Source organism: Solea solea, chromosome 17 (assembly GCF_958295425.1).
Source record: "Solea solea chromosome 17, fSolSol10.1, whole genome shotgun sequence".
NCBI lineage: Eukaryota > Metazoa > Chordata > Actinopteri > Pleuronectiformes > Soleidae > Solea > Solea solea.
This window is the reverse complement of record NC_081150.1, coordinates 20898949-20918307: the sequence shown is the minus strand read 5'-3', so window position 1 is coordinate 20918307 and position 19359 is coordinate 20898949. Positions and strand designations below refer to the sequence as shown.

General features: G+C 41.9%; 1 protein-coding gene across 3 annotated transcripts in view; it reads left to right on the top strand.

The window, feature by feature from the left end:
- The window catches only part of col12a1b (collagen, type XII, alpha 1b), a 111963-nt gene that overhangs the window by 57797 nt on the left and 34807 nt on the right, over positions 1-19359 (top strand). For all 3 annotated transcript variants that reach the window (XM_058613866.1, XM_058613865.1, XM_058613868.1), the window contains 20 exons: positions 2964-3093; positions 3331-3470; positions 3561-3690; positions 4471-4610; positions 4873-5002; positions 5083-5222; positions 5723-5852; positions 5953-6092; positions 6174-6303; positions 6386-6525; positions 9146-9275; positions 9381-9520; positions 11193-11322; positions 11759-11898; positions 11987-12116; positions 14245-14384; positions 15409-15538; positions 15716-15855; positions 16371-16500; positions 18335-18477. In XM_058613866.1, coding sequence (XP_058469849.1) covers positions 2964-3093; positions 3331-3470; positions 3561-3690; positions 4471-4610; positions 4873-5002; positions 5083-5222; positions 5723-5852; positions 5953-6092; positions 6174-6303; positions 6386-6525; positions 9146-9275; positions 9381-9520; positions 11193-11322; positions 11759-11898; positions 11987-12116; positions 14245-14384; positions 15409-15538; positions 15716-15855; positions 16371-16500; positions 18335-18477 — 2703 coding nt within the window. The remainder of the gene's footprint in view (positions 1-2963; positions 3094-3330; positions 3471-3560; positions 3691-4470; positions 4611-4872; positions 5003-5082; positions 5223-5722; positions 5853-5952; positions 6093-6173; positions 6304-6385; positions 6526-9145; positions 9276-9380; positions 9521-11192; positions 11323-11758; positions 11899-11986; positions 12117-14244; positions 14385-15408; positions 15539-15715; positions 15856-16370; positions 16501-18334; positions 18478-19359) is intronic.

Sequence of the window (19359 nt, the reverse complement as noted above, 5' to 3'; positions counted from 1 at the left end):
AAATCACTGATTTTCTCTATGGGGTTTGGTGTGGGAGAGTGAGTGGTTGAGTTTCCTGTTGGAAAAGTGTGTCTCACAGTGAGATATAAGAGATAAAATCTACTGTAAGATATTGTAGACTTAAGATGACTTAGATTTTATGTTCCACTCACTCTCCCACACCAATTCCTCCTTTTCCTCTTGTCAACAAATGCCACGAAGAGGCAAAAGCCAACAGAGAGTTCATGTCTCAGCTCACCGTGTTCTGAAGGCTGAGAATCAATCCAGTGTAATCCTTTTGTTTTGCTGCTGTTTTCAGCGTTTGAAGGTTTGAAGACATACAGTTGAGTGTTTGTTGGTGACGGTGAGAGTGAACGTTTCACTCGTTCATCTGGAAACAAAGACTCTGACTGTGTGGCTTGGACGCGTCAGACCTTGGACACGACGACACGATATTTGCTTGTAGATCAAATTATTGTTGGTTTGGGTCTTTGTCATGGGATTTGTGGACAATGGTAGAAATGTGAAATATGGCCAAGACTTTTCTGTCCGCTCAGCCTCCTCCTCCTCCTCCTCCTCCTCCTCTGCCTCTGTGTGCGATGGCTTTGATTTACTCCTCTGTGAGTTACAGCAGGACCACTCCAGTGCTCGGCTTCTTCAGCTTCTCCACTGTAATATTTCTGGGTATTTAATGATTTAACATAAAGCACCGGTGCAGCAGCAGCAGCAGCAGCAGGAGCAGCAGCAGCAGCAGCAGCAGCAAGCGGACATTCATCCTTTTTTTCTCAGAAGAAGCGAGGAGATCCTGAACTCATGAAGAAACACTTGACTGACGTTCAAGTCAGCGTTCAGGGTTTCTTTCTTTTTTTAAAGCGTGGTTGTGTGAGGTAGTGACACATTTAAGCCACTAACTGCTCTGTAAGTCTCCAACATCTTTAAGAACATGTTTCACGTCTTTATCTCACTGTTAGACACACTTTTGCAACAGGAAACGGAAGTTTGTAAACCACTCACTCTCCCACACCAAACCCCATAGAGAAAATCAGTGATTTTAGCTTGCAGGGACACAGGAGCTGCTGGTCTACTGCTGCCTCGTGTGGTCACTTTGTGTCACTGAGGTAAATATGAACATCGGAATTTAAAAGCCGAAATGACAAAATAAGACATTTGAACTTAGTGATGGAGGCAGCAGTGGATCAACAACTCCTGTGTGTGTGATGTTAAAATCACTGATTTTCTCTATGGGGTTTGGTGTGGGAGAGTGAGTGGTTTACAAACACACTGAAACACACTGCACCTTTAAATGATGAACAGACGAGATAATGGATGGGTAGTCTGATAACACAGTGGTGTAAAAATAGAGGAAAATAAATAGAATTTAAAGGGAAAATGTTGGTGTTTAAACAACAAAACAAAGAGTGAAACCAGAGAAAAACAGGACGCAGCTGCTGAGTCTGAACCAGACTTTGTCAAAAATCGTAACGCTGATGAAATAATGAGGAACGTAGTCTGATGAATCTGGATTTTTAAACATTGAATCCCCGGCGGAGCCACTGATGATCACTGATGATCTGCTGATGAGCCTCACAGCAGCTGCAGGAACATGTCTGGATTCCTGACATGCTGATGTAAATGTGGAGCGACGCTCGTCTGCTGTTTATCTCTGAGCTACCAGGCAAAGTGTTTATGCCCTTTGACAAATGTGTTTACACTACTGCATCCATCCCATGATGCAGTGCAGGAGTTGTTTGCTCAGGATTTCCCCGCCGTCTGCTTCCATTCCCTCACAGAGACATTGTTCACTTACTCGTGAGTAAATAACCTCAGTAGTTTAGTTTAGTTTTGGGGGCAGGGCAACAGAGCGATGAGATCAGCGATAAGAGGCCGCTTTATTAGGTACAGATGACACCTGTTCAGACCTCAGACCAGACTGGTCTCTGGAAACACTCTGGAAACGACAACCACAACGCTGCCGTCATCTGCTCGGGTTTGAACTTCAGCAGCTGCTGCTCGCAGGTGATCAGCTGATTCACGAGCAGGTGAATGGGTGAGCGGGTGAACGGGATAACAGGAGAACAGGTGAGCGGGAGAACAGGTGAGCAGGTGAGTGGGTGAACAGGTGAGCAGGTGAGTGGGTGAACAGGTGAGCAGGTTAGCGGGAGAACAAGTAAGCAAGTGAGCGGGTTAACAGGTGAGCGGGTGAACAGGTGAGCGGGAGAACAGGTGAGCGGGTGAACAGGTGAGCGGTGAGCAGGAGAAGAGGTGAACAGGAGTACAGGTGAACAGGTGAACAGGAGAGCAGGTGAGCGGGAGAACAGGTGAGCGGGTGAACAGGTGAGCGGTGAGCAGGAGAAGAGGTGACAGGTGAACAGGTGAACAGGAGAGCAGGTGAGCCGGTGAGCCGGTGAACAGGTGAACTGGTGAGAGGACGAGCAGGTAAACCTAATGATGTGGCAGGTGAATGGATATTTCTGGACATTGTCTCTGTCCTCAGAGATGTCTGAAACCTGTCCATCAGGGGGCGACTCCACTGGTTAGCATGTAAGTTCAGGAGAAAATGAGCCTTCTAATAAGTTGAATTGTGATGTAAATGAAGATTTTCCTGAGTGGTTTATGGTCTGGATCACTTATGGATCACTTGTCTCTGGTCCTCCTCAGTGCAGCACAGCGGACATTTTGTAAAATCTGGTCTCATTTTTTAGTCAAAAAGTCGATTAAAGTAGCGACTGATTTAGCATGTGGCTATGGTCTGTGATGAAACTCACGTATCTGTGTGTGTGTGTGTGTTTACAGCGCAGACAAACACACTCACGCTGGTTTAATAACAAACACGTCGAGCCAACAACAAACTCTTGAGTACTTTTCGTATCTTCGTTTTTCTTTTGTCTTCTCTGTCTCTGCGAACGCTAACTTCTTTCCTGTGACCGTGTCACAATAAAACTGCGATGAAAGATAATGAATGCATGTTTATTGTTTTGTTTCAGATTCAGGTCGGAGGAAAGAAGACGAGCACCGTCCTGCAGAAGCTCAAGCCCGACACGCCGTACGCCGTCAAAGTCGCAGCAGTTTACTCCACCGGCGTCAGCGCCGATGTCGCCGACCGAGGAAGAACCAGTAAGAACCTCAGAGCAGAATCAAGAATATTATTACAAAGTTTTCAAAGCCATGTCACGGGGACTTCTGGAGATACATGAAAACTTTTTTATGTGTAAAATGGACAATTCTTGAATCTTATTTAAACTTTATTTTGTTAGGAAATCACGTCAACAATAGAATATCTTATATCTTACATCATAGAGGAAGTGTCCTGACTTTCCTGGAGTTAACGTGTGTGCGTGTGTTTCTCCTCAGAGCCTCTAGGGGGAGTGAAGAACCTGCAGGTGTTGAACCCGACCATGACCTCGCTGAACGTGCGCTGGGAACCCGCCGAGGGTCGAGTCAGAGAGTACAAGGTCTTCTACGTCCCAAAGGCCGGAGGAGACGACAGCATGGTAGGACCACGCATACCTTTTGTCAGTGCAGGAAGTCACATCTAAAAAAAGCGTGTGTTTGCGGCTAAGGTTTTTGTTCTTTAAACGCAGGAAAAAGTGTCGGCAGGTACGACCAATACCGTCCTGCGAGGCCTGCAGCCCGACACCCTCTACACCGTGTCTGTGGTGCCGGTTTACCCCGATGGAGACGGACAGAGCGTGTCTGAGGACGGGAAGACGAGTAAGAGCGCAGCACTGAAACACAAAATCTATTTGTAATCCCAAAATCTACTTAAAATTCCAAATCTACTTAAAATTCCAAAATCTACTTAAAATTCCAAAATCTACTTAAAGTTCCAAAATCTAATTAAAAATCCAAAATCTACTTAAAACTTCAAAATCTACTTAAAATTCCAAATATATGTAGTTCCAAAATCTACTTAAGATTCCAAAATCTACTTAAAGTTCCAAAATCTTAAAATTCCAAAATCTACTAAAAGTTCCAAAATATACTTAAAACTCCAAAATCTACTTAAAATTCCAAATCTATGTAAAGTTCCAAAATCTACTTAAAATTTCAAAATCTACTTATAATTTCAAAATATGCTTAAAATTTCAAAATATACTTAAAGTTTCAAAATATACTTAAAGTTTCAAAATATACTTAAAGTTCCTAAATCTACTTGTAGTAAATGTCTCGTATTTAAAACAAAAAAAGGGACAAATGAGAAGAACTTGTAAAATTTGTAATCCCAAAATCTACTTAAAATTCCAAATCTACTTAAAATTCCAAAATCTACTTAAAAATCCAAAATCTACTTAAAACTCCAAATATATGTAGTTCCAAAATCTACTTAAAAATCCAAAATCTACTTAAAATTCCAAATATATGTAGTTCCGAAATCTACCTAAAGTTCCAAAATCTACTTAAAATTCCAAAATCTACTAAAAGTTCCAAAATCTACTTAAAATTCCAAAATGTACTTACAGTTCCAAAATCTGTGCGTGTGTTTCTCCTCAGAACCACCAGGGGGAGTGAAGAACCTGCAGGTGTTGAACCCAACCATGACCTCGCTGAACGTGCGCTGGGAACCCGCCGAGGGTCGAGTCAGAGAGTACAAGGTCGTCTACGTCCCCGCGGCCGGAGGAGACGAGAGTGTGGTAGGACCACGTCTACTTGAGTAGATGCAAATTTTGTGTCAGAGAATTTCGCAAAATCTGCGACACACACACCGAATGATTTGCTAATCCGACATTGCAAAGTCGTGAAACAAATGGATGACAGTTGGATCTTGCATGGCTCTTGTTTGCGCGTGACTGTGGACGTAGTTGTTGTTGCAGGTTGTATGAACGCTAGTTTCCTGGTTGTTTTAATGTGAGTTTTTAAGCAGCTAACGAGTTAAATTTTGTTGGTTAAACGCAGGAAAAAGTGGCGGCAGGTACGACCAACACCGTCCTGCGAGGCCTGCAGCCCGACACCCTCTACACCGTGTCTGTGGTGCCCGTTTACCCCGATGGAGATGGACAGAGCATGTCTGAGGACGGGAAGACGAGTAAGAGTGCAGCACTGAAACACACAGAGGTCTGTTTCCTGACTTTCCTGGAGTTAACGTGTGCGTGTGTTTCTCCTCAGAACCACCAGGGGGAGTGAAGAGCCTGCAGGTGTTGAACCCGACTATGACCACGCTGAACGTGCGCTGGGAACCCGCCGAGGGTCAAGTCAGAGAGTACAAGGTCGTCTACGCTCCCGCCGCCGGAGGAGACGAGAGCGTGGTAGGACCACGTGAACCGTTTTTCCCCATCAAAGCACAAACAGCTTAGCTTGTTTTGGATAAAAAAAGCTTTAAAAGCAAAAGTGATAAAGTCACCAATGAACTTTCCCAAGAAGGAACTCAAGTTTGTAAAACACTCACTCTCCCACACCAAACCCCATAGAGAAAATCAGTGATTTTAACACAACAGCACACAGGAGTTGTTGATCCACTGCTGCCTCCACATAGCTGTGGCTCCCATGTATGAAGGAGCCACTCGCTAAAATCATTGATTTTCTCTATGGGGTTTGGTGCAGGTGAAAAAAGCAACAACATGTCAGTTTTGTGTTGTGACGGCCAGGTCATGTGACAATCTGTATTCTTAAGACATTGTAGACTAGAGTTGACATAGATTTTAAGGCTCATTGCTTTTCAGTAGACTAATAACCAGCACTTGTCAGTTGTTGTTGTCGTAGCCGAAGCTGCAGCTGCTCACCAGCGTGCTTTTGTTTCTGAACGCAGGAAAAAGTGTCGGCAGGTACGACCACCACCGTCCTGCGAGGCCTGCAGCCCGACACCCTGTACACCGTGTCTCTGGTGCCTGTCTACGCCGAGGGAGACGGACAGAGCATCTCCGACAACGGAAAGACAAGTAAGAGCGCAGCACGAGAACACACACACACACACACACGACACCAGCTCGTTGTCAGATATTTAAGAAAATCTTGAGATTCTCATCTCGTCCTGTTCAGGGCCACTGGGTGGCGTGAAGGACCTGCAGGTGACCGACCCCACCATGACCTCTCTGAACGTGGACTGGCAGCCGGCCGACGGCGCTGTTCGCCTCTACAAGGTCTTCTACGTGCCGGCCGCTGGCGGGCGAGAGGAGATGGTGAGACAACTCTGCGACATTGATCTTTCTCTTCCCCCGAAAACTAAAACACCTAACCTCACGTTTTATTTCTTTAATCAGGAGCAAGTTCCCGCAGCAACTACCAACATGGTCCTGAGGAACCTGCTGCCCGACACAGAGTACACCGTGTCGGTGTTACCGGTTTACCCGGCGAGGGAGGGGAAGCGCCAGTCAGAGAACGGAAAGACACGTGAGTTGCCGCGGAGAACCTGAACGTTAGCGCTCACGTTCATTTTAACACTGAATATTAAATGAAGCGTCTGTCGTGTCAGTTCCTCTGAGCGGAGTCGGCACCATGAGAGTGACCAACCCGACCATCACCTCGCTGACGGTCAACTGGAATCCTGCCGACGGCAACGTCCAGGGCTACAAGGTCATCTACGTTCCTGCTGACGGAGGGCTGGAGATCGTGGTAAGATCGCATCGTTTTTCACACGAGAAAAACCTGACTCAAGCTGAGTTAACTCTGACTCAAGGAATCCAGTTAACCTGATTCAACCTGAGTGGAGTGAACTAGATCTAACTCACGTTAACCTGACTCAAGCTGAGGTAACTTGACTGTAAGAAATCTGACTCAAGGAATCAAGTTAACCTGACTCAACCTGAGTGGAGTGAACCAGATCTTACTCACATTAACCTGACTCAAACTGAGTGAACTAGATCTAACTCAAGTTAACCTGACTCAAACTGAGTGAACTAGCTCTAACTCACATTAACCTGACTCAAACTGAGTGAACTAGATTTGACTCATGTTAACCTGACTCAAACTGAGTGAACTAGATCTAACTCAAGTTAACCTGACTCAAACTGAGTGAACTAGATCATGTTATCCTGACTCAAACTGAGTGAACTAGATCTAACTCAAGTTAACCTGACTCAACCTCAGTGAACTAGATCTAACTCAAGTTATCCTGAGTCAAGCTGCGTTAATTGACTTGACCCAAGTTAACCTAACTCCAGTTGAATCATTTATACTTAAATTGGCTCAAATTAAGTTAACATGAATTTTAGTTAACTCAATCTGACCTGAGTCAAGTTAAGTCAAGTAACAATGACTTTGAGTTGAATCTAAGCTAAACTAAACTTGTGTCAAGTTGTGCTAGGTTTGCTAGATACATCAAGTTCTCAAGTCAGGTTAGCTTGAGTTAAGTAAAGCTCTGGGTCTGGTTAACTTGAATTAAATAAAGTCTTAGTCAGGTTATCTTGAGTTTAATCAAGTTAACTCAACTTGGATCTGTTTAACTTGAGTTGAATCAATTTATTGTGTCAGGTTAGCTTCAGTTGAATCAAGTTAATTGGACTTGACTAAGGTTGGGTTAGGTTAACTGAAATGACATGACATTAAAGGGTAACTTGAATTACATTACATGTCATTTAGCAGACACTTTTATCCAAAGCGAGTTACAATGGAATTGAGTACAATCAGCCAGGGGTGGAGTCGAACTTGCAACCGTGTACCGGTCTTAACCACTGAGCCACTCCACCAGTTAACTAAGTCCAGTTATCGTGGTTGGAGTGAGGTTAACTTGAATTAGCTCAGGTTCATGAGTGAGATTAAATTGAATTAGCTCAGGTTCATGAGTGAGGTTAACTTGAATTAGCTCAGGTTCATGAGTCAGGTTAACTTGAATTAGATCAGGTTCAAGAGTCAGGTTAACTTGAATTAAGTCCAGTTATCTTGGCTTGAGTCAGGTTAACTTGAATTAGCTCAGGTTCATGAGTCAGGTTAACTTGAATTAGCTGAGGTTCATGAGTCAGGTTAACTTGAATTAGCTCAGGTTCATGAGTCTAGTTGTCTTGGCTTGAGTCTAGTTGTCTTGGCTTGAGTCAGGTTTAGTTGACTTGGTTTGGGTTCATCTTTAATATTTTTTTTGATCTGAGCTTCTTTAATCCTGACCTCCAGTAAAAACTCGATCGAGACAAAAATCATTCTTGAACAAACCCTGGTGGTCAGACAGTGATTCACAGGCTCAGACGAGTCTGACTTTAGTTTGAACCGTTGCTCGTCAGAAGACGATCAAAGCTCTCAGCGGGGGTTTGATATAAAGTGCTGACTCATGCTTTCTGACAGCAGCACAAAAGCGTGGATCTGTCATCGGTGCTGGAGCCGCCGCTGTAAATCCCTGTTTATCTGACGAGGAACAACAAGACGATTCCTGTTTGTTTGAAATGTTTCCCTCGACTGACAGAACGAGGATTTTATTTTTTATCACCTGTGCCAGAGGAATGTGGAGAAGGAAAACTATAAACATGACTCATGCTGGAGTTAGTCATTAAAGGCCCCATTTATGTGGTTTTCTTTAAAGATGTCAATAAACGCAGTTTATAATTTAAGAAAATGGGGGGAGGGGGGGCTGACACGTGGCTCAAGTGAAAGATAATAAAAACACACTGGAAGATAAACTTAGCATGAACAAGTTGTGTTTTCATTTAATTTTTTAACTTTCAGAGATGTTTTACATGTTTTAAAGGGACAGTTTAGATTTTTCCAGATGAACTCTTTGTCACTTTAAGTCTACGATGTCTTACGAACGTGTTCACGTCTTGATTTCACTGTGAGACACACTTTTCCAACAGGAGGTTTGTAAACCACTCACTCTCCCACACCAAAGCCCATAAAGAAAACCAGTGTTTTTAACATTACAGCGCACAGGAGTTGTTGATCCACTGCTGCCTCCATCACTAAGTTCTAATGTCTTCATTTATGAGTTCGGGTTTTGAAAATCTTCGTTCAGATTAACCTCAGTGACACAAAGTGACCACACGAGGCAGCAGTAGACCAACAGCTCCTGTGTCCCTGCGAGCTAAAATCACTGATTTTCTCTGTGGGCTTTGGTGTGGGAGAGTGAGAGTTACAGGCTTCAGTTGAACACGTGCAAATTATAGGTTCATTTAGTGAACGCCAGCTGTTTCCTTCCCTCTTCTGCTGGAGGTCAAAGGTCGAGTCGCTTCAGGCCGGTAGGGAGTTGTACATCCCTGTTATAGGGCAGTTTTGCAGGTTATTGAGGTCAGTCTTATGTGTTCTTCTGCAGGAGCAAGTGTCAGAGAGCACCACCTCCACCGTCCTGGAGAAGCTGCTGCCGGACACCCGTTACTCCGTCACCGTGGTGCCTGTCTACGCAGAGGGAGACGGACCCAGCCTGTCTGACAATGGCAAGACAAGTGAGTCAGTGGGGATGCAGGGCGGCTCACGTCACATCGACTGAATCATTTATTGCAGAAATAATAAAATAACACAATGATGAACCATCTTGTTTTCCGCCTTAGGGCCCTTGGGTTTTGTGAGGAACCTGCAGGTCACCGATCCGACCACCACCACCCTGAACGTCCGCTGGGAGCCTCCAGAGGGCAACGTGCGCGAGTACATCGTGATCTGGGTGCCGGCGGCTGGCGGAGAGCAGGAAGTGGTGAGACCTCCTCTGATAATCATCTCACGTTCTCCTCAGAGCGGTCATGTGAGCTCTGATGTAACCGTCAGGCTTTGCCAGGTCCAGATGTTGGACTGTGAGCAGAGGCTGAGCGCTTCATCCACGCTCCATTAGCTTCCTGGTTGGTCATGGCGAACGCCCGAATTATGAAACGAAATATGTTTGTTTTAATTCAAACCACTTCAGCTACTGTGACCAGAGGAAATCTGTCCGTCCCCTCACGTACTGACAACTATTTATTTTGACTTTTGTAAAACCATCTGTCTTTTATTGTGAATATTTTTTTTTTCAGTCTGTTGTGAGAAGCAAAAAAGAAAATCAAATTTCAAACGACAATAACAATTGTTACAATGTGGCCTTCACTGACCCCTGTGACCCCTGCTGAAGGGAGATTTATTAATAGAGTCGTAACATTTTCGAACACACAAAAGAAAAGGATGAGTTTTAATCGATGTCATCAAGTTTTGCAAACATATTTTCTACCATAGCGATAAAAATAGCAATAAAAATTGTGACTTTCTTACTTCTTTTCCTTATCTGTGATATCTACAGAACACGTTCACGTCTTTATCTCACTGTTAGACACGCTTTTCCAACAGGAAACTGAAGTTTGTAAACCACTCACTCTCCCACACCAAACCCCATAGAGAAAATCAGTGATTTTAGCTTGCAAGGACACAGGTGCTGCTGGTCTACTGCTGCCTCGTGTGGTCACTTTGTGTCACTAAGTTAAGTCTAAATGAAATATTTCAAATGCTTAATTCATAAAATAAGACATTTGAACTTAGTGATGGAGGCAGCAGTGGATCAACAACTCCTGTGTGCTGTGATGTTAAAATCACTGGTTTTCTCTGTGAGGTTTGGTGTGGGAGAGTGAGTGGTTCACAAACTTCAGTTTCTTGTTGGAAAAGTCTGTCTCACAGTGAGATAAAGACATGAACGTGTTCTGTAGACATCGCAGACTGTTTTTCTTGTTGTTTTCATGACACAGGGGGCGCTCACAGCACAGCACAGCTTGGTTAGGTCAGAGCAGGTGTGAGCGTCTTTGAGTTTTTGGCAGATTTTCTCCACATGTTGAAACGACAGTGTTTTGATGTAACACAGTAAAATGTCCTCTTGTCTTGGAAAACATGTCAAATATGAAGTTATTGAGGTTCATAGCTGGAAAAAAAAAGTTAACGGAAAACATTCGACATGGACGTGCGATCGTTTGACTCGTCTCTGAAAGCAGCATGGACTGTTTTCTGTAAAGCAGCGGCGGTGGCGGCGTCTCGAGGGGTTTTGTTTTTATTTTCCTTCCACATTATGTCACTCGGTTGACGACATGTCGTGGAATGAGATGATTTGATTTGGAGACAAGTGAAATTATCTCAGCCTACTGGCAGATGTGAGGACTTCACTTTGGATTAAGTGAACAGAGAACAAATGTGACTGTGCTGGAGGACGGGGACTAGGACGAGGCCGAGGACGAGGAGTCTTCTCTGAGCTTCTGCTGATGCACAAACACGGCTCTGGCAAGACGCTGCTGCATCCAACTAAACACATTTTTACTCACAGATGAATTTCTCTGCATCTGCAACCAAGGCCCTAATTTCCTGGACGAGACTTTTCTAACCGTTCTCTAAATACTTTCTCTTCTCGCCCTGACCAGGACCAGGTATCTGGAAGCACGACCTCCACCGTCCTGAAGAGCCTGGAGCCAGACACCGAGTACACGGTCACCGTGGTGCCTGTCTACCACGAGATGGAGGGGAAACCGCTATCTGAAAACGGGAAAACAAGTGAGTTTGGAATATTCTGAATGTTGGATCTGAAGCACATTAAATTTAAATTGATGCCAAATCTGTAATTTCGTAGAAGGTCAGATTAAATCCGATGAGTTTTGACGGAGAGATATTTTTAGTTTTTGCCCATTGTAAGAGATTGGGATTTCTTGAAAATGTGATCATGTTTTGTGACGTCATCAGTGGGCGGAGTCTTTCCAAACTTTTGTGGGAGCATACGTGGGCGATCACCTACCCAAGACTGATCCGTCAAAAGCTGCAGAAAGAAAGTTGCTCAAAGCACCTCCTTATTTATCATGAATTATCTGTATGCAGATGATATCAGACTATTTATCACAGAAATTCTCTTAATTATCTCTATGATTAAGGACATAAGAAGAAAACAGAAAATCATTTGAATAATGGTGATGAAGAACTTCCTCCTCCTCCTCAGATCCAATGGGAGGAGTCAAGAACTTGCAGGTGACTGACCCGACCTTCAGCTCGCTGGCGGTCCGCTGGCAGCCCGCGGTCGGTAACGTCCGCACCTACAAAGTCTTCTACGCGGCTCAGCCGGGAGGAGAAGAGCGAATGGTTGGAACGACTTTGATGCTGATGATTTTTCTCACTGTAATCGGATTCGGAATCATACTGATCGCAATTTTTCTGTCCCGATGAACAGGAGGAAGTGTCGGGCGGAACGACCAACACCATCCTGAGGAACCTGGAATCCGACACGGTCTACGACGTTGCGGTCGTTCCCGTCTATCCAGACGTGGAGGGAATACGACAGGCGGAGAAGGGAAAGACGAGTGAGTTAATGTTCAGCATTTACCTTTTACGACAAAGTAACAGCAGACACTGAAAAATTATATTTAAATACATATCTAGCCATTTTAGAAACCCTGCAAATCATGTGTTCACAAAGAATCGTCACTAAAGATTCACGACACACATTTGTACATTATTTCTCTGTCGGATTTTGTTAGATTTAAAGGATCCAACACATTGGAACAGTCCTTTAACAAGCGCTGATGTCGTAACATCCTGAACATCCTCTAACCAAGATACACTAAACTAAGCTAAGCTAAACTAAGCTAACTTATCTACTAACTAACTAAACCAGGCAAAATTAAGCAACGAACAAATGTAGTTAAAGTACACTAAGTTAAGTTGAAAATCAGTATCAGTAAAAAAATCAACTACATTTGATTAAGCCAAACTATACAAAAAAAGCTAAATCAAGTGAAGCTAAGCTACGCTATGCTAGGCGAACTAATTGCCTAAAGCTCAGAAAAACCAAAGTAAACTCAACTAAACAAAATTAAACTTGACAAGGCTAAACTAAGTCAAGCTAAAATAAGCTATTATCAACTAAGCAATGCAAAATAAAGCTAAATTAAGTTAACTAATTAGCTTAGTAAAGTTAAGCAACCCAAAAGTAAATTAAAGTAAACTTGACAAGGCTAAACTAAATTAAGCTAAAATATTAAGCACTCTTGATTAAGCTGAACTATACAAAACTAAGCTAAATCAAGTGAATCTAAGCTACTAATTATTTAAGACTAAAGTTAAGGTGAACTAAACTTAACAAGGCTAAACTTGCTAAGCTACACAATTAAACAATTACAATATGGAGAAGAAAAATGGATCAGTTACTCGACTTGTGAGGATGAAAGTTGCAGATTGGACCTTTAACATGGTCAACATCGCACTTCTCTGGTGGAAAAATCTTCACACGCTTGATAAAATATGATTTTATAAAGAAAAAAAAACACACAAGATTCTCGACTGTAATCCAATATCCTGGCAGAGAAAAACAGGACGACTTACGCTGACGTTATTTTTTGGACTCTTTCTTCTCTATTTTCTCTTCTTAACGACCATTTTTCAGTCGTGATTTACTAAATCTAGAGGACGAGCGTCACAGCTGAACGAGTAAATGAATCACAAACGCTCTGCTGTTAATCAACAAAGTCTTAATCCATGAGAAAGTGATTATTTATCGATGCACTTTTAAAGACCAGTGACTTTTTAATGTTAATATTTATCATCTCTGACAAAACTAAGTCAAAAAACATTTGTATCAACAAAGGTTTGAGTTCACTCAGGTTCTGCTTCAGACTTTTCTGAGAAAAAGTTACAAAACAACTCGTGTTTTATTGCTTGGTTTGTTTTCTACGCCGCTGACGCTTCGTGATTTTATTTCTTGTTGTGGAGAAATCAATAAAATGAGAGACAAACAAACAGCGAAACTGCAGATTCATCGACTGAGAAGATTTTTAATTTCAGACGCAGATTGTGATGTTTGTACGCAGGAATACTGCAGTGACGTTTTTATAAAGTTCAGTTTTTTTGAATTTACAAGATTCAGTTTGTCATAAAACCATTTTCATTTAAAAAAATGTGTAATTCTGAACATTTTTGGCATAAAAATGTTTTCATTAAAAAAGTTTGGGTGTTTTTTTCCATGTAAAAATTAATAAAATTTGACTCTGGTTTCTTCTAATAATGTTCCAGTTTTTCAGATAAAGAAAAAAACTTTCTTTTTTTTCCTTTTTTATAAAAAAATATTCTTAATTTTTTTCTGGGCTCTGTCTTTTTGAATTGACAAGATCATTTTCTTAATTAAAATTAAAATAAATTGCAGTTTTTCCTGTATCAACAAGGTCAAGACAAACTGGACATTTGTTGATTCAGAAAATGGTCCAGAAATTCTCGCCTCATTATTCAGAAAAACAGCCAAAATTACGTTTAAGGAAAAGTTACTTCTTAACTTTTCAATATACAAAGTATTTAGTTTTCCACGTGAATCCTCTCTGTGTGCAGATAAACTGTGCTGATGTCACCGCTTTGTGATTGACGTCTCCTTCACTGTCAGACATCTGTTCTGTGAATTCCAGCCGCAGGAGTGTGTGATTCTTCATGTGTGTGTTTCAGAGGCTCTGGGTGGAGTGAAGAATCTCCAGGTGACTGACCCCACCACCAACTCCCTGAGGGTCCGCTGGGAACCGGCCGAGGGCGACGTCAGAACCTACCAGATCATCTACGCACCCGCCAGCGGAGGACCTGACAGCACGGTCAGTTTACGTCCACACACTTACATCAACAATGATCTGAAGTGAATCACAACATCCTCCTCAGGTGCAGTTTAAATCTGCTCAATCTGAACACTTAACTAACACAAGTCGCTGACTCTGACTGAAGTCTCAGCTGGTTCAAAAGAAGACGACACTAACTAAACTGAGCTTAACTATACTAAGATAAAATGAACTAGAGTAGACTACACTAAACCAACTAACACTAAACTAAGCTAAGATACACTAAATTAACTAACTGACTGACTAACACTAAACTAAGCTAAGATACACAAGCTAACTAATTAACTGACTAACACTTAGCTAAGCTAAAATACACTAACTAACTAACACTAAGCTAAGATACACTAAACTAGCTAACTGACCGACTAACATTAAACTAAGCTAAGATACACTTAACTAACTAACTAACACTAAACTAAGCTAAGATAAACAAACAAACTAAAACTAAGCTAAGATACACTAAACTAACTGACTAACGCTAAACTAAGCTAAGATACACTAAACTAACTAACGAACTGACTAACACTAAACTAAGCTAAAATAAACTAACTGACTAACACTAAACTAACCTCATGCTTAATTAAGATAACTGAACTAAACTAAACTGAGCTAAGCTTAAATAAGATAACTTCAGCTACACTCAGCTTAATTAAGCTAACTTAACTTTTAATTAAGCTAACTTAAATTAAGGTAAACTGAGCTAAATTTAATTAGGCTAAACTAAACTAAAGTTGTTATTCTTTGGCGTTTTATGGCTTCCTTAATGTTGCGTTACTGCTTACTTTACTACTTTACTTTACATTAAACTAAACTTAAACTTAACCAGAGAAAACTATAAACAGTGTAAAACAGTGTTTAATCTCTGACATTGAAGAATCATAGCACCGCTAAAAACAAGCTAACACAGTCAACGATAACACGAGCTTGGAATAATACTTTTATTTAGGGAAAGGTTTGTAACAGATAATCAATAAACACGTTTTTGTCACATTGTCCTTCGCAGACTCAGGTGTCGGGGATTTCCACAAACACAGTTCTCAGAGATTTGCTTCCAGACACTGAGTACAAAGTGACGCTGGTGCCCATTTACGCCGACGCCGAGGGAAAACGCACGTCTGAGAACGGAAAGACGAGTGAGTTTGAAGCTGTGACACAAAAATAACAGATAATCAATGACATTGTGAACTTTGATTTGTGACAACTGGCACGTCACGTGTTTTTAGGTATTTATATCGAGCTTTTCTAGTCTCGATGAGCTGCTTGACACTACACTTTTCACCCATTCACCAGTCTCTGTGTTTGCTCCACAGAGGCTCTGGGAGGAGTGAAGAACCTGCAGGTCACTGATCCGACCACCAGCTCCCTGAAGGTGCGCTGGGACCCAGCAGAAGGCAACGTCCGTCAGTACCGCATCTTCTACGTCCCCGCGACCGGCGGCGCTGAGGACATGGTGAGGTTTCACACACCGACTTTAACAAAGAGAGTGTGTATGAAGCACGGGTGTATCAGGTGTCTGTCTGTCGGTCTGTCTGTCTGTATGTATGCAGACGACATGATCTTTTTCAGTGTTTCACTTTAAAAATCCCACACCAAACCCCAAAGAGAAAATCAGTGATTTTAGCTTGCGGGGACACAGGAGTTGCTGGTCTACTGCTGCCTCGTGTGGTCACTTTGTGTCACTGAGGAAAATCTGAACAAAAATGTTCAAATGCCGAAATGACAAAATAAGTCACTGGTTTTCTCTATGGGCTTTGGTGTGGGAGAGTGAGTGGTTTATAAAGATGTAAAAACCGACTTTTCCTTAACTTTTATGTTAATTATGTTTAGTTCATTTTTACTAGTTTCTAGTTTTAGACTCTTTTGACAGGTTTTGTCTGTTTGCCAGTTTATTCTGTCAGTCTGGTCTAGTGTATAGTCTATAATAATCTGTGTTATTAATTAGACTCTGTGTATGTGTGTGAGCAGGAGCAGGTGTCGGGCGGCACCACTAACACCGTGCTGAGGAACCTTCTGTCCGACACGCCCTACACTGTGACCGTGGTGCCGGTTTATCCAGAGGGAGAAGGTCTGCGTCAGTCTGACAACGGGAAAACATGTGAGTCTGACATCAGCGATCACATGACGCCCACTTATATCACCACTGTATAGTTCCAGCGAGACTCGACTCTACTCGGTTTGTTTTTGTTTTCTCTGACATCTTAGCTCCTCCTCTGTGTGGGCGGAGTCATCACAGCATGGCTGCGTGAAACTGATAAATGTTGGAGATTAACGCAGGATTTTTAAGTATTTTTAACTTTGATCTACAGTTGGATTTTGTTGGCTTTGATTCTTGTGTTGGACGTCGCGCTCATGACTCTTCACTGACGAGTTTAATCTCAAAAGCCCCATTTAAAATCTCCAAATTCTGACTAATCTCAAAATTCCAACTTTGAATCTCAAAATTCCAACTTTGAATCTCAGAAATCTGAAGTAAGTCTCAGAAATCTGACTTTTGAATTTCAGGATTCGGAAGTTAATCTTGGAAGTACTGACTTTAATCTCAGAATTTTTCAGTGTTCTGACTTTTTGATTTAAAATCTGGAAGTTCTGACTTTAATCTCAAAATTCCAATTTAAAATCTCAAAATTCCAATTTAAAATCTCAAAATTCCAATTTAAAATCTCAAAATTCCAATTTAAAATCTCAAAATTCCAATTTAAAATCTTGGAGTGAGGTCAGATTATGTCCATGCTCAGGAACGTGTCCTCATATCTGACCACATGTCCCCATATGTGTGTGTCCTCGTCCTCATCCTCCCTTTGCTCCGTCTCTAATCCTCCTGTCAGTGAAAATAAGAAGCTAATGATCTTTTTTATTAACCGCTAACTCCATCCAGTTTTTTTTTATGAATGTTTTTTTGTCCCTGGAGGAATTAGTCTCATTTATTTTGAAGGAAAAACACGAAACGAGTCCAAAACACAAGGAAGAAACGCAGTAAAAAAAAAAACATTAATAATCATAAAATCATCAGTATTTTAAAATCAGGAGCAGCTTCTTTACTCTGGAGAATTTCTCTTCTTTCTCTTCTTTATGTTTTTTCCTGTTCTTCTTAAATATTAAAGTCTCCGTCGATGCAGCGAGAGGAAAAAAAAACCAACACATCTGCTTTGGTTTAAGACGGAATTTAAGGGCTTTTGCATAAACAGAAAAGTCTGCAGTGCTTGGTTTGACTTTTCAGACAAACGTGCAGAAAAAACTGCTTTAGCATGATTTCACTGCTCAGTGTCACTTTATTTTGAAAGTCTGATGTTTGTTTCCACTTGAATCAGATGATGAGTGCAGTTTTCCTACTGTTTGTCTACAAATAATCTAATTTAATCTGAGATTATGACGTTTGCTCGACTGTAAACTCATTGTCAGCAGATTAATTTTATAAATACTGAATTTTTAATGGACAAAATTTAACTTCATTAAAAGTCCTCCAATAATCCACCGTTTGCTGGTCTCAAAATAATCCAGATTTTCTTTTTTTGTTTTAATGAATTAAAATGATCTCAAATGATGAAAATATTAAAACCAACATTGGATTATGTGATTTTTCAATTTTTTACAACTTCTGCTACGATAATCATTATCTCGCTCTTTAACGTCCGTAAACATCGTACACGTTTGCAATCTTTTGTCTTTTCACTCGTTGGTCCTGAGGGATTCAACATGTCTGACAGACTTTGCTAATTGCTGTAATTTGTCGTGCAACCCCAACATAATCTGACGTTTTTATTAAAAACCAGGAAGTGACTGTGTTTAAACTGGTAATCCAGATTACTTCAGATTACCTCTGAACATCTGGTCCGTGTAAAGGCGGGCATTTGTCCCACTTTGTTTCGGTGTTTTGTCGCTAATTGGAGGACGTGGACCTCTGTGACCTCTGACCTCTGTGACCTCTGCAGTGCCACGCACACCGCCCAGGAACATCAAGGTGTATAATCCCACCCCCAACAGCCTGAACGTGCGCTGGGAGCCGGCGACGGGTCAGGTGCAGCAGTACCGCGTCACGTACGCACCGCTGACCGGAGCCAGACCTGCTGAGTCGGTGAGTTTCTCTTCACACACACACACACACACACACACACAAGAGCTGTGGCCTCATGGGGGCAGGGGCTGGGGGAGGGGCTGGGGGAGGTTTCCCTCTGAGGTCACCGTGATTACAGCGAAGAATGTCGAAGAGTAAAAAAAATAACAAACTCTTGACAATGTTGTTTTACCTTTAAAGTCGTAAAAAATGTGACGTGACATCAGATTATGAGATTATTTAGTTTTTGCCTCCAGCCATAAATTCTTCATACGTGTGTGTGTGTGTGGGATTATGTTACGGCTGCGTTTAGTTTGCTTGTTTAAACAGAATGACGATGATGATGATGATGAAATCATGGCAGACATCAAAGGCGCGGCTCATGATGAGTTTCACAATTGACTAATCTAATCTGGTTATTAATCTAATCTGGTCATTACTCTCACATTAACAGACATTTATGTTGTTGAGCACAGTTTGAAGTTCGGCCTCAGATCTGCATGTGTGATCCAGCGACTCATCAAAACCAGGTTTTAAATGAGATCAGATACATGACCTGTAATCTGATTAATCTGATTAATCTGATGGACATTTTAGTCTGCATTTAGTGAATGTTGATCTTTGCTGGGACATGAGATTTAAGGTCTGGACTTTGTCTGGATTTTTATTCTTATTTACACTTAGATCCTGACTGAGGACTCCTAGTCATTGGTCCTGACTGAAGACTCCTAGTCCTTGGTCCTGACTTGAGACTATATTTGAGACTCATTTGACTTTATTCCTGACTGAGGATTTGTTGGTTTTGGTCCTGACTCGGAACTCTCTTGATTTGGTTCCTGATTTGAGACTTAAAGGTCCTGGCTTGGGATGTCTTAGTCTTGTCTTTTGAGTCCTGGCTGAAAA